This window comes from Macaca fascicularis, chromosome 12, assembly GCF_037993035.2.
Source record: "Macaca fascicularis isolate 582-1 chromosome 12, T2T-MFA8v1.1".
Taxonomy (NCBI): Eukaryota; Metazoa; Chordata; class Mammalia; order Primates; family Cercopithecidae; genus Macaca; species Macaca fascicularis.
The window spans coordinates 96,494,494-96,513,095 of NC_088386.1; the positions used below are offsets into that span (position 1 = coordinate 96,494,494).

Here is an 18,602-nt window from a genome sequence, read left to right on the forward strand (position 1 = left end):
ATCAAACTCAAAAGACCATGACATTTAAACTGGAATGAACCCCATATTCATTTATGAAGAGAAACACAATTATAAAGTGGATCTTGCCGTCACTGAGTCACAGATCCTTTCCCTGTAGGAAAACACACTAGGAAGCCAAATTACAATGAGAAGGCTGCTTGGTGAGCATGGACACAAAGCAATTGCATAGCCTTAATGGGCAGCGTCAGAGAAGACCCTTCTCTTCCACCAGACTGGACCTGCGTGAGGCCAGGTTTCTGCCCGAGCGGCTCCCCCTTCTCTTTAAGCGATGTTAAGATCTTCCACTTACGTAGCCGTTAAGTCTTGGCCTGGAATCTGTTTAAGAAAACTTTTCATTTCTCAACGTTCATTTATTTTTTTATATATATATATTTTAATTCCCGGGCACAAACTTATTTCTAGGTGTTAGATATATACCACATTATTGCCCTCAGGCACTCTCTATACTTCTAATGCCAACTAACACAAAAACAGATCATTCAGATGTGGCCCTGAAATGCCTAACCTATGGCCCTACTAAGAACCTTATCAAGGAACAATTACAAGTGTTTTTATTTTTTTCTGGAGCCTGGGAAAACCTCAGAGAGATAGAAAAGGAGGGGAAGTGTTGGACAAATGTCAGGTCATTTTACCTATTATCACAATTACCCTTCAAAATATGGGTTATTTTCATTTAATCCTTAGAGAGGTTAAGGATTTTTCCATTGGAAAGGTTAGAGTGCTGACCTCCGAGTGAGTGAACCCTGATCTGTCTACCTTTCATGCCTGCATATTCTCTTCTCCAGCACACCCACGTCCACCTCTGTGCTCCACAGTTCTCTCTCTGTTTTCCTTACCTCTTCAGGAATGTTCTTCTGGCAAGAAGTGTTTTCCAAAGCTAAAACAGATCTGATCCAGACAGGATTACAGTTTGGGTAACTTTTCACTGTGCTTTGGTTTCCTACAGGGTAAAATGGAGATAATTTACTTTCTTTATACAACTATTGTGAAGATTAAATAAATTACATGTAAAAGCATTTGGAATGCAAGCACTTAATAAATGTTAACTATTGTTATTAAAGTCAAACTGTGTGTGTGTGTGTGTGTGTGTGTGTGCTTATGCATGGGCATGTGGGGCACAATGGAGAGGATTTCCCTAATTTATTTAACCTCTCATAGTTTTTCATAGACTGTCTTGGTGTTTTCCAGAATACTCTTTGTAGTATTTCATAGAATACTCTTTTCTTTAGTGTTGCATTAGTGGCAAATCAGTATTTCTCTTAAAATAAGATTCCTATTTTAAATTATTTGATTTGAACTATTTCGCTGTCCAGGGAGACTAGGAGAGTTATCACTACGTTCATGTTGCCTAATTCCTATAAAGAATTACAAGGCTGTTTCCAATGGAGCTGGGCTGACAGAGCCATCTGTTTCTTCCTTTTATAAAGATTTGCACGAAGTTATTTGCGAAAGAGGAGTTTCAATCCTTGGACCCAACCCAGGAGCTCATATTTCCCCCAGAACTCTTGGTAAGACAAGCTGGATATTTTATGTACTTGTTTAAATATCATTGGTTATAAACTCAGTTTTATAAAGCCTCCATTTTCCTTCCCATGAAATTGTCAAATTGTGAAAATGTTCGATAAGATGAAGATGCCTGCTTCCCTCCCCCGCACTCCCTGCCTGACCCCTGGCACATTCCCTGAAGCCTCCGCTGCGGCTGTTTTGTAAATGATTTCTTCATTTCTCTCATCATGGAATGTGTCACTAGTGGCTGTCCACGAGACACAGCACCGCTAAGCTTCTCCTTGGTCTTCTGGCCCATTCCAGCATACTGACCCCAAGGAACACTTCCAGGAGAGGCCCCTACCTTTCAGCCTTCCTCCCATCAGCGTGTTTCTTTGCAGAAATGCAGCAGTCCTATTCTATCAAACACCGATTTCTGAAGGGGTTCTAATGTGTTTGTTTATTCATTCAACCAGTACTTATCCATCCAGCAACATGCCAGACACTGTTCTAGGTACTGAATATAGAACAGGAAACAAAACTAACAAAACACCTGCCCTCAAGGAGCTTGTAATCTGGTGAGAGAGGCAGACAATAAGCAAAATAGTAGATAGAAGATATAGTGTGTATGAGCCGGGTACAGTGGCTCATACCTGTAATCCCAGCATTTTGGGAGGCCAAGGCAGGCAGATGGTTTAAGCCCAAGAGTTAGAGACCAGCCAGACATGGCGAAACCCAGTCTCTACAAAAAATTAGCCAGCTGGGGTGGCACTCACCTGTCATCCCAGCTACTTGGGAGGCTGAGGTGGGAAGATTGCTTGCACCTGGGAGGTCAAGGCTGCTGCAGTGAGCCGAGATCATGCCACTGATCTCCATCCTGGGCAACAGAGTGAGGCCCTGTCCTCCCAAAAAATAATAAATAATTTTTGAAAGGATATAGTCTGTTAGAGATTGAGAAGTATTAAGGAGAAAAAAAATAAAGCAGAGAAAGATAGGATGCATGGAGTTGCAATTTTAGATATCCTGCCCAAATAAAACTCTGAGAGGATAACATCTGAAGAAAGTCTGGAAGGAAGTGAGGGGGCCAGCCCTCCCAGCTGAAGAGGGAGACGAGCAATCCAGGCGGTTGGAACAGCCAATGCAAAGGCCCCAAGGGCAGGAGAACACCAGGCCTGATCAGAGGCAGAGCGTGGTCCAGCCTGGCTGGGGCAGAGTGAGCGAGGGGAAGGCCAGGGAGCTGTCAGGGGCAGACCGTGCTGGACTTCATGCTGCTCGGCTTTTACTCTGTGTGGGGTGAGAAACTAACAGGCTGGATAGAGGAGGGGCGTGCTCCAGTTCAAGTGGTAACAGGATCATTCTGGCTGCTGTTTTGAGAATGGCCTGCAGAGGGGAAGGGAAGGAGCATGAACCTTGTCAGGGGACTAACGGCATCCTGAGAGATGGTGGTGGCTGCGCCAGTCTGCTCGGGTGGAAGGAGTGAGAAGCGAGTAGATTCAGGATGTATTTTGGAAGAAAAGCCAGTAAGATTTGCTGGTGGATAAGCTGCGAGGATGGAAGGGAGAGACGCTTGTCAAGGCTGACGCCAGGGTTTTGGACAGCTGGAAGCATGGAATGGCCATTTACGGAGATGGGGAAGACCGCTGGAGGAACAGGGGGTTTTTCTTTCTGGGGGTTTCTCTTTGGGGGCTTGGAAGGGGATTGGATATGAGGAGCTCAGTTTTTGACATATTAATTTTTTATCTTTATAATTCTAAGCCAGTCCAAGAGACATATTAAATTTGAGATGCCTATTACACATCTAAGAGGTAACGTCAAGTACTTATTGAGATATGAACTTGGATTTCAGAGGAAAAAGCCAGGCTGAAGATATTAATTTAGTAGCACTAGTGTAATTACGATTTTTAAAGCCATAAGACTACATTATGCTAAATTAATCCACACTGAATGCTCAATAACAAGTGCCAGCTTATATTGTTACTTGTCCCCAAAAAGCCATCCAATTATGAAAATTCAGGCATTAGCCAATGGGTATAGTGAGTATATTTTTGGGCAAATACACCCCAGAACCCCTGACATCTCTGTAGAGGAACACATCTCCAGCGGAGGCCTTGGATAAGCCAGGAGGACAGGCGTGCACACGGGCACACATACTTGTCATTTGCCCTTAGAGGATGGCAGAGAATCCAGAAAAACGAACACTGACCTTCTATGGAGAGAGAGTTACCTGGATCTCTCCTGGGACCCTCAAGGATCTCCTGGAGCTGAAAGTGAAACACCCCGAGGCCCCTCTCGTTGTGGGCAACACCTCACTGGGTAAGTGATTACCCAGTTTTCGTTCCACCCTTAATGCTGGGCTGAACTTTCTGTCCCTTACTCTGTTCTCAGTCTACAGAAACTACTTTTTAGGGATGAAAACTTCATCCTTTATAATAAAGCCAGTGCTCTCCAAAGTTGGATGTGCATATACCCTGGACCCCAGAGGTGTGGGAGGAATGTTTTAGAGGGTATTTTGTGGGGGTTTTTTGTTTGTTTGCTTTTTGTTTTTTTTTTCTTTTGAGATGGAGTTTCGCTCTTGTCACCTAGGCTGGAGTGCAATAGCGCAACCTTGGCTCACTGCAACCTCCACCTCCCGAGTTCAAGCAAATCTCCTGCCTCAGCCTCCCAAGTAGCTGGGACTACAGGTGCCTGCCACCACACCCAGCTAATTTTTGTGTTTTTAGTAGAGACGGGGTTTCACCATGTTGGCCAGTATGGTCTCGATCTCTTGACCTCATGATCTGCCCACTTTGGCCTCCCAAAGTGCTGGGATTACAAGTGTGAGCCACCGCGCCAGCCTTTTTTGCATTTTTAGTAGAGACAGGGTTTCATCATGTTGGCCAGGCTGGTCGCAAACTTCTGACCTCAGGTGATCCACCAGCCTCGCCTCCCAAAGTGCTGGGATTGCAAGCGTGAGCCACCACGCCTGGCCTAGAGGGTTTTTTATCATTTACTTTGTCTTATTCTTTTTTGTTTTTGTTAAATACTGAATGAATATAGTAGAATTTTATAAAATATTTATAGGGATATTAACAATACAGTGCACACTCAGTTACCACCCACATCTACTTTAAGAACACAAATTTTACCAAGAACTTTGAAGACCCCTGTGGGCCCTCTCAAGCCACATCCCCTTTCCTTCCCTTCCTCCTTGAAGGTACTCATTAGCCTGAATATTGTGTTGGTCATTCTCTTCCTTATTTTTATAGTTTTACCACATATATTTGAATCCTTAAACAATATGTTGTTTAGCTTTGCATATTTTTGAACTTCACATAAATGGACTGGAGGGAGAGTCCTGACCTCTGGTCGGAAGTCAGGTTACAAGGTCTCCCACTCCCAATAATAAGAAGAATCCCAGGGTATTATTCTTCTGCAATTTGCTTTTTGTTCAACATACTTGACCTGAGATGCATCCATATTGTTGCACGTAGCTGTGCTGTATTCCATCATATGAACGTGGAACAATTTGACATCCATTATATTGCTGGAGAACAGTTCGTTTTGGCATTACAAATATTCTTTTATATGTCTCCTGGTAACTATGTGCAGGGGTGTTTTTAAAAGCATCTTGGCCAGGTGCGGTGGTTCATGCCTATAATCCCAGCACTTTGGGAGACCAAGACGGGTAGATCACCCGAGGTCAGGAGTTCGAGACCAGCCTGACCAACATGGAGAAACCTCATCTCTACTAAAAATACAAAATTATCCGGGTGCGGTGGCTCATGCCTGTGATCCCAGATACTTGGGAGGCTGAGGCAGGAGAATCGCTTGAGCCTGGGAGGCAGAGGTTTCAGTGAGCTGAGATCACACCATTACACTCCAGCCTGGGTGACAGAGCAAGCCTCCGTCTCAGGAAAAAAAAAAAAAAAAAGCATCTTATCCTATTTTATATGGACATAGTGAGTGCATAAATAGATACATACATGCATAAATTTATTTGGCAGGAGTATATAACCACTGCTTTCACATCTGTACACATTTCCTGTCAATCTCTAATGTATCTGAATCTCTTATAAGAAAATTTCAAGGCCTGGAGCAGTGGCTAATGCCTGTAATCCCAACACTTTGGGAGGCCGAGGTGGGCAGATCACCTGAGGTCAGGAGTTTGAGACCAGCCTGGCCAGCATGACAAAAACCCATCTCCACTTTAAAAAAAAGAAAATGTTAATGCCCCCCAAAAAAAGCATTTTCTTTTTCCTAATTGTCTCTAAAATAACTGTCCCTTTCCTAACTATGTCTATGCTTCAGGACCTGCAATGAAATCTCAAAGACAATTTCATCCAGTTCTCCTCTCTCCTGCAAGGATCTCTGAGCTGAGTATGGTGACAAAAACAAGTGATGGTGAGTTCCTGGTGTTTTTAGTAGGATGTCAATGAGGTGATACCCTGCACTAAACTAACACTCGCCAAATAACTCAGAACCTCCTCATCTGTTTGTCTTCTTCTGCATATTTAAAAAATGAAGAATAACTGGAATGAATTTAAATACATCCCCACCATGAAACTTTACTGTCAAAATCTTTCTGGGGAATAGGAGTATCCAAATAATATCATTTAGGACCTTGCAGTTACCTGCCTATAAAATGCCATGATGCCCCAGACAATAAATTTGCAATGAGACTTTGATGGGACGATAGCAAGAGAGGGCAGATGCTGTCCATCAGTTGGATGACGGACACTCCCAATTCAGCACTCTTTTGTTTTGTTTTGTTTCTTGTTTTTTGTTTTTGCCCAGGTTGGGGTGCAGTGGCGCCATCTCGACTCACTGCAACCTCCACCTCCCGGGTTCACGCAACTCTCCTATCTCAACCTTCTGAGCAGCTGGGATTACAGGCACCTGCCACCACGCCCAGCTAATTTTTGTATCTTTAGTAGACATGGGGTTTCACCATGTTGGCCAGGCTGGTCTCGGACTCCTGATCTCAGGAGATCCTCCTACCTCAACCTCCCAAAGTGCTGGGATTACAGGCGTGAGCCACCATGCCTGGCCAGCACTCTTTTTGTTACTGCCATTACACCCCTCAGGTCCACCACAGAGCCTGTCCAATTAGCTGTGTGAGTTGACTGCTCAGTTTGGTCTCTGCAGCCAAAGCAGAGCTAAAACAAACAATGCACCTTCCTTTAGGGCTCTTAAAATTAAAACATGAGTACCCTCTAGTGGCTTGCAGGAAAGTTTCCATGATTCTCGAACTTTTCCTAAGTCCCAGATGAGTGAAAGACACTAGCTGGGGTGGGGTGCACTGGAGTCAGATGTGTTCCCCACCAGCACACCCAGGAAATACATTGTTGCACAGCTGTAATTTTAACTTAAACATTTGTTTAAAGTTTGCATTCTCAACCATATCACTTACATGTTTGGCTCAGTATACATTTGATTTCTCAAAATCGTTAGTATCCAGAAAGTCATTGCATGTTCATCCCATAGACCCATGAACCCTGAAAAGCACGGAGTTCCACTGAAATGCCCTTTCTGAGAATCAAAGTTAAAGCTCTTTTCACTTGCATTGGAAGAAAGATAGATTTTGTGACCAGAGATGGAATAAAATATGAATAGAACCACAGTAAGCAGAATGTTCTCAGTATAGCCTGGCAGAAGGTGTGTTGTGCCTAGCACAAGGTGAGGTGGTGATGTGTGCAATGGAAGTGGAATTATTTGGCTTCAAACTGTGTTTGAACTCTTATGAGAATTCAGGCAACAGAGCAGACAGGGACACTTCAGTCCCCACTGGGGTTGAGCTGCCCTTTTCCATCTATGTCAAATAAGAGGTGGTGATGCTAGTCGATGTGATGCTTCTGACCTTAATAATAATTATGTCTTTTTGTTTCTGGTTTCTCCCCTACTAATGAGGCTCTGGGTCTTCTCCTGAGGGAGAAGGAATTGTATGACCAAGAAAAAAAAAGCTTGGTTTTCCTAGCACTCCTGCAAAGAGAAGGCAGGCCAGGATGTTCCAGAAGTTAAAGAACAGGCTCCAGTGAAACCTGTGATAAGGAAGCAACAGACCATCACTGATGGGTATGGGATGAAATTAGATCCCCTGTTACAGAGTGCACTTTAGGAGACGCTAAAACAAGAACAGGGTGAGAACTCCAGGCTGAGACATTCCAGCGGGGAGGGATAGTTTAGATTTGTTTAGCATAAGGATAACAAGGAGCAGCTCATGGTTCCCTCATCAACTAAATTAGCTGAGATTACTGAGGCAGCGGGGTGTTGCATGAGTATGCTGGCAAGGTGGGGGAGGTGTCATGCCAAGTACATTCTTAATATTGATAAAATACAGCTATGTAGGAGGGTGAAATATTCTCAAAGCTTAGTCAACAAGAGATAAATCACAGCCCAAACTGATAAAAACAGACTAACTGCAATTAGAACCAGCCTAGCTAGTAATGTCAAATCACTCTACATTAGCGTTTCATTCTGCAAACCCCAGGGTGTGAAGGGTTAATTTTTAAAGGCTGCCTAACTCATCTCCTGGGGGTTTGGGTGACTACTTCTCTTTTGAAGACTGATTTGAACCCTTTCATCCTTACTGAAGAAAAACCCTGAAGCTTATGCTAATATCCTGCCAATCCTCACAACTTATGGCTCCAAAGGGTGTTGAAATTTTGAATTATTTCCTTGCCAGTTAGCAAATAACATTACTTCAACCCTGCTAGATACTCTCCCATTACTTCCCTGGATCCTTCCATTACTTCCCTGGACCCTTCCAGGGAAGTAATAGAGATGAGGGAGCCCCCTTCCTCATGCCCAGTAATGCTCAACATAAATGGCTGGGGCAGCTCCTTGCATGAGCCAATTGACCAGTGACCCTCACAAAACTGATTGTTGAAGATTTTGAGTATCGGGTGCAAAACCTGAAATCAAAGCATTATAGATTTTAGACAATGACCTGGGGAATTGAATGACCTTTGCCTTATTTTAATGCTATCCGATTTATCTCCCTTAATCACAAAGCAACTTTACATAGCTTCACCACAATCAGTCAGGAGGAGATCATTGAAGATTCTAGTAAGGTTTGCCACCTGCAAGTTTTTGCTGTCATTCCTTCTCTCTAGCCTCTATTTCCTTGTGTGTATCAAAAGAAGAGTGTGGACCAGCCCAAGGGATCTCACTCTGGCTGTGTAAAAACACCTTGAAACCTTTTAAAAAGCTGCAGGGATCCAGGCTGGGCACAGTGGCTCACGCCTGTAATCTCAGCACTTTGGGAGGCCAAGGCGGGAAGATCACTTTAGGTCAGGAGTTCAAGACCAGCCTGGCCAACATGGTGAAACACCGTCTCTGTTAAAAATACAAAAACATACCAGGCAAAGTGGCTCACACTTGTAATCCCAGCACTTTGGGAGGCCAAGGCAGGGGGCTCACCTGAGGTCGGGAGTTCGAGACCAGCCTGACCAATATGGAGAAATCCTGTCTCGACTAAAAATACAAAATTAGCCGGACATGGTGGTACATGCCTGTAATCCCAGCTACTCAGGAGGCTGAGGCAGGAAAATCGCTTGAACCTGGGAGGTGGAGGTTGCGGTCAGCCAAGATCACGCCATTGCACTCCAGCCTGGGCAACAAGAGCAAAACTCTTGTCTAAAAAAAAAAAAAAAAAAAAAATTAGCCGGGGCCATGACAGGTGCCTGTAATCCCAGCTACTTGGGAGGCTGAGGTATGAGAATCACTTGAACCTGGGAGGTAAAGGTTGCAGTGAGCCAAGATTGCACCACTGCACTCCAGCCTGGGCAATAGAGTGAGACTCTGTCTCAAAAAAAAAATAAAAAAATAAAAAAAAACAAAAGCAGAGATTCTAATTGAATTAATCTGGGAGTGGGGCATCTGTGCTGTTTTTGAGTTCCCAGCGATTCTCTGTGAGCCAATGTGGATACTCACTGCACTGGCCAAACACTGAGGTCCTGGTGCCATGATTATAATTCGGCTGCTCCTCTTATGTCACTAGTAAAAACAAGTTGCCTTCCAGGACTGACAATAGGCGCTGGCTGCAGCCTGGCCCAGACGCAGGACATCTTGGCTGAGAGGATAGCTGAGCTCCCAGAGGAGAAAACACAGACGTACCGAGCCCTCCTGAAGCACCTGAGGAGTCTGGCAGGCCAGCAGATCCGGAATATGGCAGTATGTTCCCTGGTTTCAATCACTGGGCACACCGCACCTATTTCTGAACCTCACTGAAATGTTGGGATATGCATTGGCAGAATCAGTATGCAAAAAGGTCTCAGCAGATTGAAGCAACAGAGGCAGTAAATGTTTAAAATTAATAAACATATTTAATAAATATATTTAAGAAAAAGCTATAGGCCGGGAGCAGTTGCTCACGCCTCTAATCCCAGCACTTTGGGAGACCAAGGCAGGTGGATCTCTTGAAGTCAGGAGTTTGAGACCAGCCTGGCCAACATGGTGAAACCTGTCTCTACTAAAAATACAAAAAATAGCTGGGCATGGTGGTGCACGAATGTAATTCCTGCTACTCAAGATGCTGAGGTGGGAGGATTGCTTGAACCCAGGAGGTAGAGGTTGCAGTGAGCGGAGATCATGGCACTGCACTCCAATCTGGGCAACAGAGCAAGACTTTATCTAAAAAAAAAAAAAAGAAGAAGAAGAAGAACTATAAGTCAAGCTCAAAAGAGTGGCTAAGCATCCACTAATCACAGGTGAGAAAAGGATGTTATGGTTTTGCTAGTTTCATGATAAGCTTGTCCATGAACTTAGTTTCGTCTTAGGCTGCATTAACAAAAGTAGAGTATCTAAAACAAGGAGGGTAGCCTTCTCTACTCTGGACTGTTCAAACCACAGCTGGAGAAAGATGGTCAGATCTGGGAGGCATACTTGAAGATCTGGTTGATTTTGACCTCAAAAGAAAGGAAAAGAGACACAGTTAGGTTTTCGAAACACATATGCTCCTTCCCCTGCATACCCTCAATTGTATAGCAGAAATCTTTGGGATATGGAAAATCAGGGAGGGCATGATTCCTTTAAAACAGCTCTCAAGTGATTCCAAAATGTTCTCTCCCAAGTCAGGAACTCTGACGAGGTACACTGGTGAGGAGAAGGTGGCGGGAGAATGAGGGGTTGGAAACCACCCTAAAAAGAGGACTAGGAGTGGGAGAACAGGCAAAGGGAACATGAGAGCTGCCTTGGACTATGTCTAGACTCCTGAGGTCCGATGTGTTATTAATATGAGCAGAGAGTAGAATAAACCGACAGATGAGGGTCCAGGGAGCCAGATTTCAGCTCAGGAGAAAAAAAAAAAAAAAAAAGTAAAATGGAGCTGCTCATAAAGGAATGGGGATTTCCTGTCCTCACCTGTGTTCCAGCCCAGACCACTGCAACCGGGAGGTCACCATAGATTCCTTCTCTATGCTGGGAGGAGAATCTTGAGTTCAATGGCCAGTCATTTCCCTCCCAAGTTCTGAAATGCTACAGGCTCCATCAGATCTGAGTGAGGGCTCCCAAAAAAAAGTGAAAGGGCAATTCTCTGTCCAACTGTGTGGATGCCTCAGAACACTGACACAGCCCATGTGAAGTCTGGCCATTTCAGAAGCCCACGAGAGATGAGGCTGTGCACCAAGGCAAGATGGCACCTCTGTGGCCAACACCGTGGCCATCTTCACTGTGGCCAGGGCTGAGTGGGGTGGCTCAGAATAGGCCACTGAGCCTCCCTGCTTGAATCTGAATCCCAGGCCTGCTCCTTCCTAGCTGGGCACATTGGTCAAGTTTCATAATTTGTCTGTGCTTCAGTGTCTTCATCTGTAAAATAGAGATAACGACACCCACCTCACTGGGCTGTGTGTCAGGGGTTAGACAGCGCGTGGAACACACCGGTGTTAGGTAAGTGCTAGGCACCCTTGAGTCCTCTTCCCATCCAAAGAAGCCAGTGGGAGGGGCCCTCCCTGACAAGCTGAACCCACGCCCTCTGCAAAAGAGAGAAAGATTGAACTGACAGATTCCTCTTGACCCTTTCATAGCCACTAAGAAGACCATTGGCAGGTGCCTTCTGGGTAGAGAAGCTGAGAGATAGAATGGCTGAGCTGTAACTCTCTCCTTAGTCCTTAGGGGGCCATGTGATAAGCCGGCATTGCTGTTCGGACCTGAATCCAGTTCTTGCTGTGAGCAATGCTACCCTCAATCTGATTTCAGCAGGTAAGCTGCCTCCGAATGCTCTGAACAGCACCCGGAGATCTTTTGTCTTTTTTATTTATTCTTTTAAGGAATTGCTTTAAGTCAGAGCCCGAGTCTCTGGTTCTCAATTCACCATGGGGTGCCCAACTCATGAGGGAAGGTGCACTGATCCAAAAGGCAGCTGGTGTTTCCTTCTGACACCACACACACACAACCTGGGACCACACACTCAGGTAGCTCACATGTTCACCCATGTATCTTGCTTGATCAGCAAACACCAGAGGTGACGTGCAGAGGCTAAGCTGAGGGTGAGGTTGCAGTGTGCATCCTCCCTATGGGCCAAGGGACTGCTCCCTGCTACCCCGTCCTCATCATGGGCTCCCTCCGCCCACACACAGTCCGAGGCCCCCACACAGTGCCCTCAAAGTTGTCTCCCCGCCCCGCAGTTGCTGTGTAAGAAGCTACAAGGCTGGTGAGGACACACAGTGGACATCCACACAGGTCATGGTGGGCCCCTGGGAAGGGGTAGGCAGTGATGGATTTTAATTGCTAGCTGAGAGGAATGTTCCCTTGGGGTGGCTGCCGACTAAACCTCCCTTTCATCTCCCCAAGCGCCCAGCACACTCACACTGCCCCCAGCTGCCCCCCTCTCCCCCGCCAGATACTAATACCCATTTGACTGGATGCAACTACATGCCAGGCTGTGCTGAGGTGTTGGTCGTTACCATTGGCTGAAGGTCTGCTTTCCCAGCTCAGCTAGAGTCATCTCCACCCGGAGCACAGCCCCAGCTCCAGCGAAGGCGGTAGATCAGCTCACTGGCCCAGCAGCAGGGAGGGGCCAGGCAGAGATCAACCGCGGGAGCCTCCTTTGGGGCACCCTGCCTCCTAACGAGCATACCTCCATTCCAGCCAGCACAGTGCTCACTGTGCCAGGGATCAAACGCATGTCACAGTCCCCAGGCCATGGTTTGACCTCCTCACTGCACTCCTGTGGGCCAGAGGGCACAGCTGTGGTCACCAAGAGGGGGTAACTGGGCTAGAAGGAGGTTTCAGAACTTTTCACTTCATTTTTAAATGTGTACGTGTCTGTCTCAAGAGCTGACAACAGCAGGAAGAACAAAAGGCAAAGTCAGCGGCTTGAACTGAATTGAATAGTTAAAAGTGAAAACAAACTGTGTGTTGGCTTCAAGATGTTGCCTTAACAAGGGTTCGTAAGTGACCATAAGCTCTGAACAGGTTCTGTGTAGTTAACCACAGGCCCAGTGAGCCTTCCAGGCAGAAGAGACCCCAGTTCACATAGCACATATGCTGATGAGAGAATAGTAATGTCACGACGGTGCCACCACTGGGACCCCATGATGGGACCCTGTGACTTTGCCGTGGACTCAGACCTCAGCCTTGCTCTCTGTAGAGGAAGCTGGCCTTTCCTTCTCCACTGCTGACATTTAAAAGAATAGAATAATCTTGCTCTCCTTGTTGTGACTGTGCAGAAACATCATTCTCTTCCACAGAAGGTACGCGGCAGATTCCTCTAAATGAACATTTTCTTGCTGGGTTGGCAAGTGCAGACCTTAAGCCGGAGGAAATTTTGGAATCTGTGCATATCCCGCACTCTCAAAAGGTCAGAATTCCGCTGGTTGCTTTTGAGGGTGGTTTTTCCTTTTTCATAACTGAGTCCAGTCATCTTTAGAAATCTAAAAACAGATGGAAAGAAAATAACTCTGCCCTGCAAACCTGTTTCCTGTCCAACTGCGGATTGGGCCAGCACCAAGGCCCTCCGACAGCCAAGAGCAGGCAGCTCCGGGTGTGGATGTGGGGCTGTTGCTGTAGCTGCAGGGCGGAGCCTGCTGAGGGCCTGTGGTCACACCACCACGCCCCTCATGGCCACGAGTTCAAGCTCTCGGGCTGTGGAATGGAGCGTCTCTAACTGACCCACAGCGAGATGGGGGCTAGGGCTCGCTGTCCCACACCCCACTCTAGCCAATAGTTCATGGGCGCAGGAGGGCCTCTAGATGTTTGCTAACTCAGAATCCCTGCGGCTGATGTGGCCACCCAGCCAGCTATGGAGTTGACCTTCTGTCCTCACTGCCTGCTCCCTGTGCCTCTGCCAAAGCTGTACCTGAAACCAAGAGGATAGTCTTCCCAGAGAGAGGCAATGCAACACACACCCACACACACCCTAGCTCAGCCCCCGAAGTCCCGGAGAGGAGCAGCCAAGACTCTGGGGCACCAGGATGATGAGGATGGCCCACTCCCCATCTGGGGCCTTCTGCTACAGTAGCAGTAGTGTTCTTCTACAGGAGCATTGGTCGTTACCATTGGCTGAAGGTCTCTGTTTTCCCAGCTCAGCCAGAACCATCTCTACCTAGAGCACAGCCCAGCTCCAGCCAGGGCAATAGATCAGCTCGCCGGCCCAGCAGCAGGGAGCGACCAGGCAGAGATCAACAGTGGGGGGCTCCTTTGGGGCACCCCTGCCTCCAACAACCATGCCTACATTCCAACCAGCACAGCTCTGACTGTGCCAGGTGTCTTGTTAGATTGTGTCTGTGTGATTAATTAGTAGCTCCAAAAGCTGGGGGGCAGCCTGGTTATGGAGGGAGTCATAAGTTATGCTTTCAGCCATGTGTGATCTGCATTAGTTTTTCCTTTGGAATGGAAACTTCAAAACGTGTTCCCATTTAAATTCATGAAAAGGCAGCAGACGGAAAAATAAGCCCACTCAAACATGTGCACCCTTGGTGGCAGCACAGATGGAAATGCACAAAGGGGCACAGGCCATCTTCGTGGACCCCACCTCAGCTCACCAAAGGTCATGGCGCCAAGGGGTCAGCTGGGGCAGCCATCACCTCTTGACTCTTCCTCCTGACACAAGATTCCCTAGCCACTGTTGGAAAGCTTTGCTCGGCTCCCTTTTGTGCTTTCCAAGTGGAAAAGTGAACATTTCTACAAGCCAAGCAATGTGGTGGGTCTCCTTTGTACTTTTAGCAAATCACCTTTAAAAGCCCCTGCATTCGGAGGGCTCCTCCACCCTCATGGGGAAAAGGCATCTGAAAACTGGAGGGAATGGCCCCTCACAATGCCAGCACATGGATGGGTGTCCAGGAGTAAGTTCCCACAGCATCCCGTGCAGAGGCATCCTGGCCTCTGAGGGAGAGTGCGCGGTAATCCCTGTTCCTTGAGGGTGTCCAAGGCCTTGAGAATGGGACTTGGGGAGAACGCTGTTCTAACTTTGAACGAGAAGGCAGCCAAGGTGTCCTCTAATTGTGCCAACTGTCTTTGGTGTCTTGTTAGATTGTGTCTAAGTGATTAATTAGTGGCAACAAGACGCATAAACCACGTTCTTAGTTTTCACATATCAGATAACCCCAAATGGTTTTTGTCTCCACAGTGGGAATTTGTGTCCGCCTTCCGACAGGCTCAGTGCCAGCAGAACGCCTTGCCCCACGTGAATGCCGGCATGCGAGTCCTTCTCAAAGAAGGCACAGACAGCATTGAGGACCTGAGCATCGCCTATGGAGGGGTGGGGGCTGCCACCATCAGTGCACACAGATCCTGCCAGCAGCTCCTTGGGAGGTAAGCCAAGAGCCCGCACCCTGAGGGGGAAGCTTGCTGTTAAATAAAACAAGTAGAGATCTGTCTCTGGCAAGCATCAGTACAGCCCTGGGAAGATGGAAACTCTTCCATGAAAATCACTGCTTGTTCTTTCTGTCATTTTACTGAATGAATTAAACCTTATTTGACTTTGATTAATTGGATGCCACTCTTTGGATGAGGTATACAACAAAAATGACCTGGCCTGAATTCAGCCAGCAGGTAATTTTTTCCCATCTGCGCTCATTCTCATACAGATCAACAGCCTAGCCGTCCTGGTGCCATGGATCATGCCTATAATCCCAGCAATGTGGGAGGGCAAGGCAGGAGGATTGCTTGAGCTTAGGAGTTCAAAACAGCCAGGGCAAGAAAACGAGATCCCATCTCTACTATATATATATGTATTTTTTTTTTAATTAGCTGGGCATGGTGGCATGCACCTGTAGTCCCAACTCCTCAGAAGGCTGAGACAAGAGGATCACTTGAGCCCTGGAGGTTGAGGCTGCAGTGAGTAGCAATCATGCCACTACACTCCAACCTAGGTGACAGAGCAAGACTGTGTTTCAAAAAAAAAAAGTCTAGCAAACCCACACTGGGCAACATCCAAGCAGCACCTAAGGCTCCCACCATTACACGCACTTTCTTCCTCAGCGAAGTCAGTCTCCAAGTCTGAGTCCTGTTCAGTTCACAATGGAATTGGCCCTAGTGGTCTGTTTTGTTGTTGTTTTTGAGATGAAGTCTCACTCTGGCACCCAGGCTAGAGTGCAGTCGTGCAATCTCAGCTTCACTGCAACCTTCGCCTCCTGGATTCAAGTGATTTTCATGCTCAGCCTCCCGAGTAGCTGGAATTACAGGTGTGCACCACCACACCCAGCTAATTTTTGTGTTTTTAGTAGAGATGGGGTTTCACCATGTTGCCCAGTCTGGTCCCAAACTACTGGGCTCAAACAATCCAGCCGCCTCGGCCTCCCAAAGTGCTGGGATTCCAGGCATGAGCCTTCATGCCCAGCCTGCTCTGCTTATTTAATACTTGGTTCTAGCATGTCTGGCTCTGGAACGTGCTCGTGTTCAAGTTGCAATGGAAGAGGTCCCATTCTCACCCTGCCATGACCCTTGGGCCACTCGATGTAGCCTCCCCAGGCCTTGGTTTCCCTAAGCAGCTTGATTAGGTGATTTCTGAGTTTCCAGAGGTAACTCTGGGGTCTCTAAAAGGTCACTATCCCACATCACGCCATGCTAGAAACTGCCCTCTAACCAATTCCCTCCTGCCTCCGACCCTCCCAGGCGCTGGAATGAGTTGATGCTGGATGAGGCTTGCAGGCTGCTTCTGGATGAAGTCTCGCTCCCAGGCTCAGCCACAGGTGGCCGGGTGGAATTCAAGAGGACCCTAGTCGTCAGCTTCCTCTTCAAATTCTACCTAGAGGTTCTGCAGGAACTGAAGAAGCTGGTGAAGCTGTTCTCTGTGGCTGTGGGTGCTCTGGTGTATTCGCTGGCTGGGGCTGCTGAAACAAAGTAGCACAGCCTGCCTGGCCTGAGCAACAGAAACATGTTCCCTCACAGTTCTGGAGGCTGGAAGTCCTCAACCAAGGCGTCAGCAGGCCTGGCTCCCTCTGAGGGCTGTGCAGGGGACTCTGCCCCTGCCTCTCCTCTAGCTCCTCCTGGTTTGCTGGCAATCTTGGGCACTCCTTGGCTTCTAGAAGCATTACCCTGATCTCTGTCTTCACATGAAGTTCTCCTGTGGGTACCTCTGTGTCCAAATTTCCCCTTCTCACAAGGACATCAGTCATATGGGATTAGGGCCCATCTTAAGTACCTCATTTTAACTTGATTACCTTTGCAGTAAAGGCCTTGCCTTATTTGGATAAGGCCACATTCTGAAGAACTGGGACTGGAGTGCTGGGAATTCAACACAGATATTTAGGACAGACACAGTTTGACCCATAGCATCTGGCTCTTATGTGTTCCTTGCACCCATAAGCTCACAGCTTTCCTGTCACTTTGGCAAACTGTCTTGTGCACAGCCTGTGCCGTTACCTGTCACCTGCGCTGAGTCAGGCCTTGTCAGCTCCCAGCCGGCCCTCCTCCTGGGATCCAGCCCTGAGGGGCTACGTGAGGCTCATGATGCCAGACTCTCTGCAGTCCGCAAATGTTGACTGCGTGCCCTGAACACTGAAACACTGTGATGTCCCTGCTGCCAGTGTGCAGCTTTTTTCTTTTAAAATCAACTTCATTGACGTGTAATTTACACATCATAAAATGCACCTATTTAAATTCAGCGCATGTTGACAAACGTTTATATCTCCGTAGCTACCACTTCAAATTTTCCAATATCCCAAAAAGTATCCTATGTCCCCTTGTGTCACCATCTTGCCCCTGACCCAGGCAACCACTAATCACTTTGCTGGCACTAGAGATTCATTTTGCCTCTTCTATAATTTTATTATCAACCTAAAACATAAAATAAAATTTTATTTTTCAAAACAACCAAAACTGCCCAGGCATGGTGGCTCACACCTGTAATCCCAGCACTTTGGGAGGCCAAGGCAGGCTTGGGCACAGTAGTTAGAGACCCGTCTGGGCAACCTGGGGAAACCCCATCTTTACAAGAAATGGAAAAATTAGCTGGCCATGGTGGCACATATCTGTAGACTCAGCTACTTGGAGGCTGAGTTGGAAGGAACTCTTGAGCCTGGGAGGTCAAGCCTACAGTGAGCCGTGTTTGTACCACTGCACTCTAGCCTCGGCAACAGAGCAAGAGCCTGTAAAAAAAAAAAAAAAAAAAAAAGACCAAAACCTGATGCGTATGCTAATGTTTAAATAGCTTTCCAGATTTTTCTGATTGTAAACTTTTGGAATAGGCTAGGCAAAGCAAAACATATTATCTCTCTCTCTCTTTCTTTCTCTCTCTCCTTCTCTCTCTCTCCACCCCTCCCCTGACCATGATTACAACTCTCATCCTCCCTTGTACTCCCTGTTCCCCAACCACAGCTCACCCCAATAGCCTAGTGTTCTAAGGTATCTGATTTTCACGGACTCAGATGAAGACCCTCATCAACCACACTCACCAGGATAATCCTTGCTGCCATCTAATTTCTGAACCAAGACACCTGACAAATTTCAGTGACACCCAGAGCAGCGTCCTCACCGCTACCGCTCTCCTGGGAGAGTTGAGTTCCTGAGAAAAGCAATCCGGCTTTGAGTCCTTTTGTGTGCAATGGATGCCTGCTTATTCTGGGATGGCTTATCTAGCCATTTTCCTTGCTTCTCCTCCTGCCTCTGCCCCCGCTCTCTGGCAGGCCTCTCCCTCCTCAGGGTGGCTTGAGGATCAGATTCCAATCAGTCATTCAGGG

At 47.0% G+C, this 18,602-nt stretch overlaps 1 protein-coding gene across 1 annotated transcript in view; it reads left to right on the top strand.

Annotated features, from left to right (window-relative positions):
* Nucleotides 1-18,602, top strand: part of AOX2 (aldehyde oxidase 2) — a 78,090-nt gene that overhangs the window by 11,824 nt on the left and 47,664 nt on the right. Inside the window, exons 9-16 of the mRNA XM_074008565.1 lie at nt 1,449-1,529; nt 3,675-3,819; nt 5,794-5,886; nt 9,506-9,657; nt 11,589-11,682; nt 13,173-13,282; nt 15,050-15,234; nt 16,537-16,720. Of these exons, the coding sequence (XP_073864666.1) occupies nt 1,449-1,529; nt 3,675-3,819; nt 5,794-5,886; nt 9,506-9,657; nt 11,589-11,682; nt 13,173-13,282; nt 15,050-15,234; nt 16,537-16,720 (1,044 nt within the window). The remainder of the gene's footprint in view (nt 1-1,448; nt 1,530-3,674; nt 3,820-5,793; nt 5,887-9,505; nt 9,658-11,588; nt 11,683-13,172; nt 13,283-15,049; nt 15,235-16,536; nt 16,721-18,602) is intronic.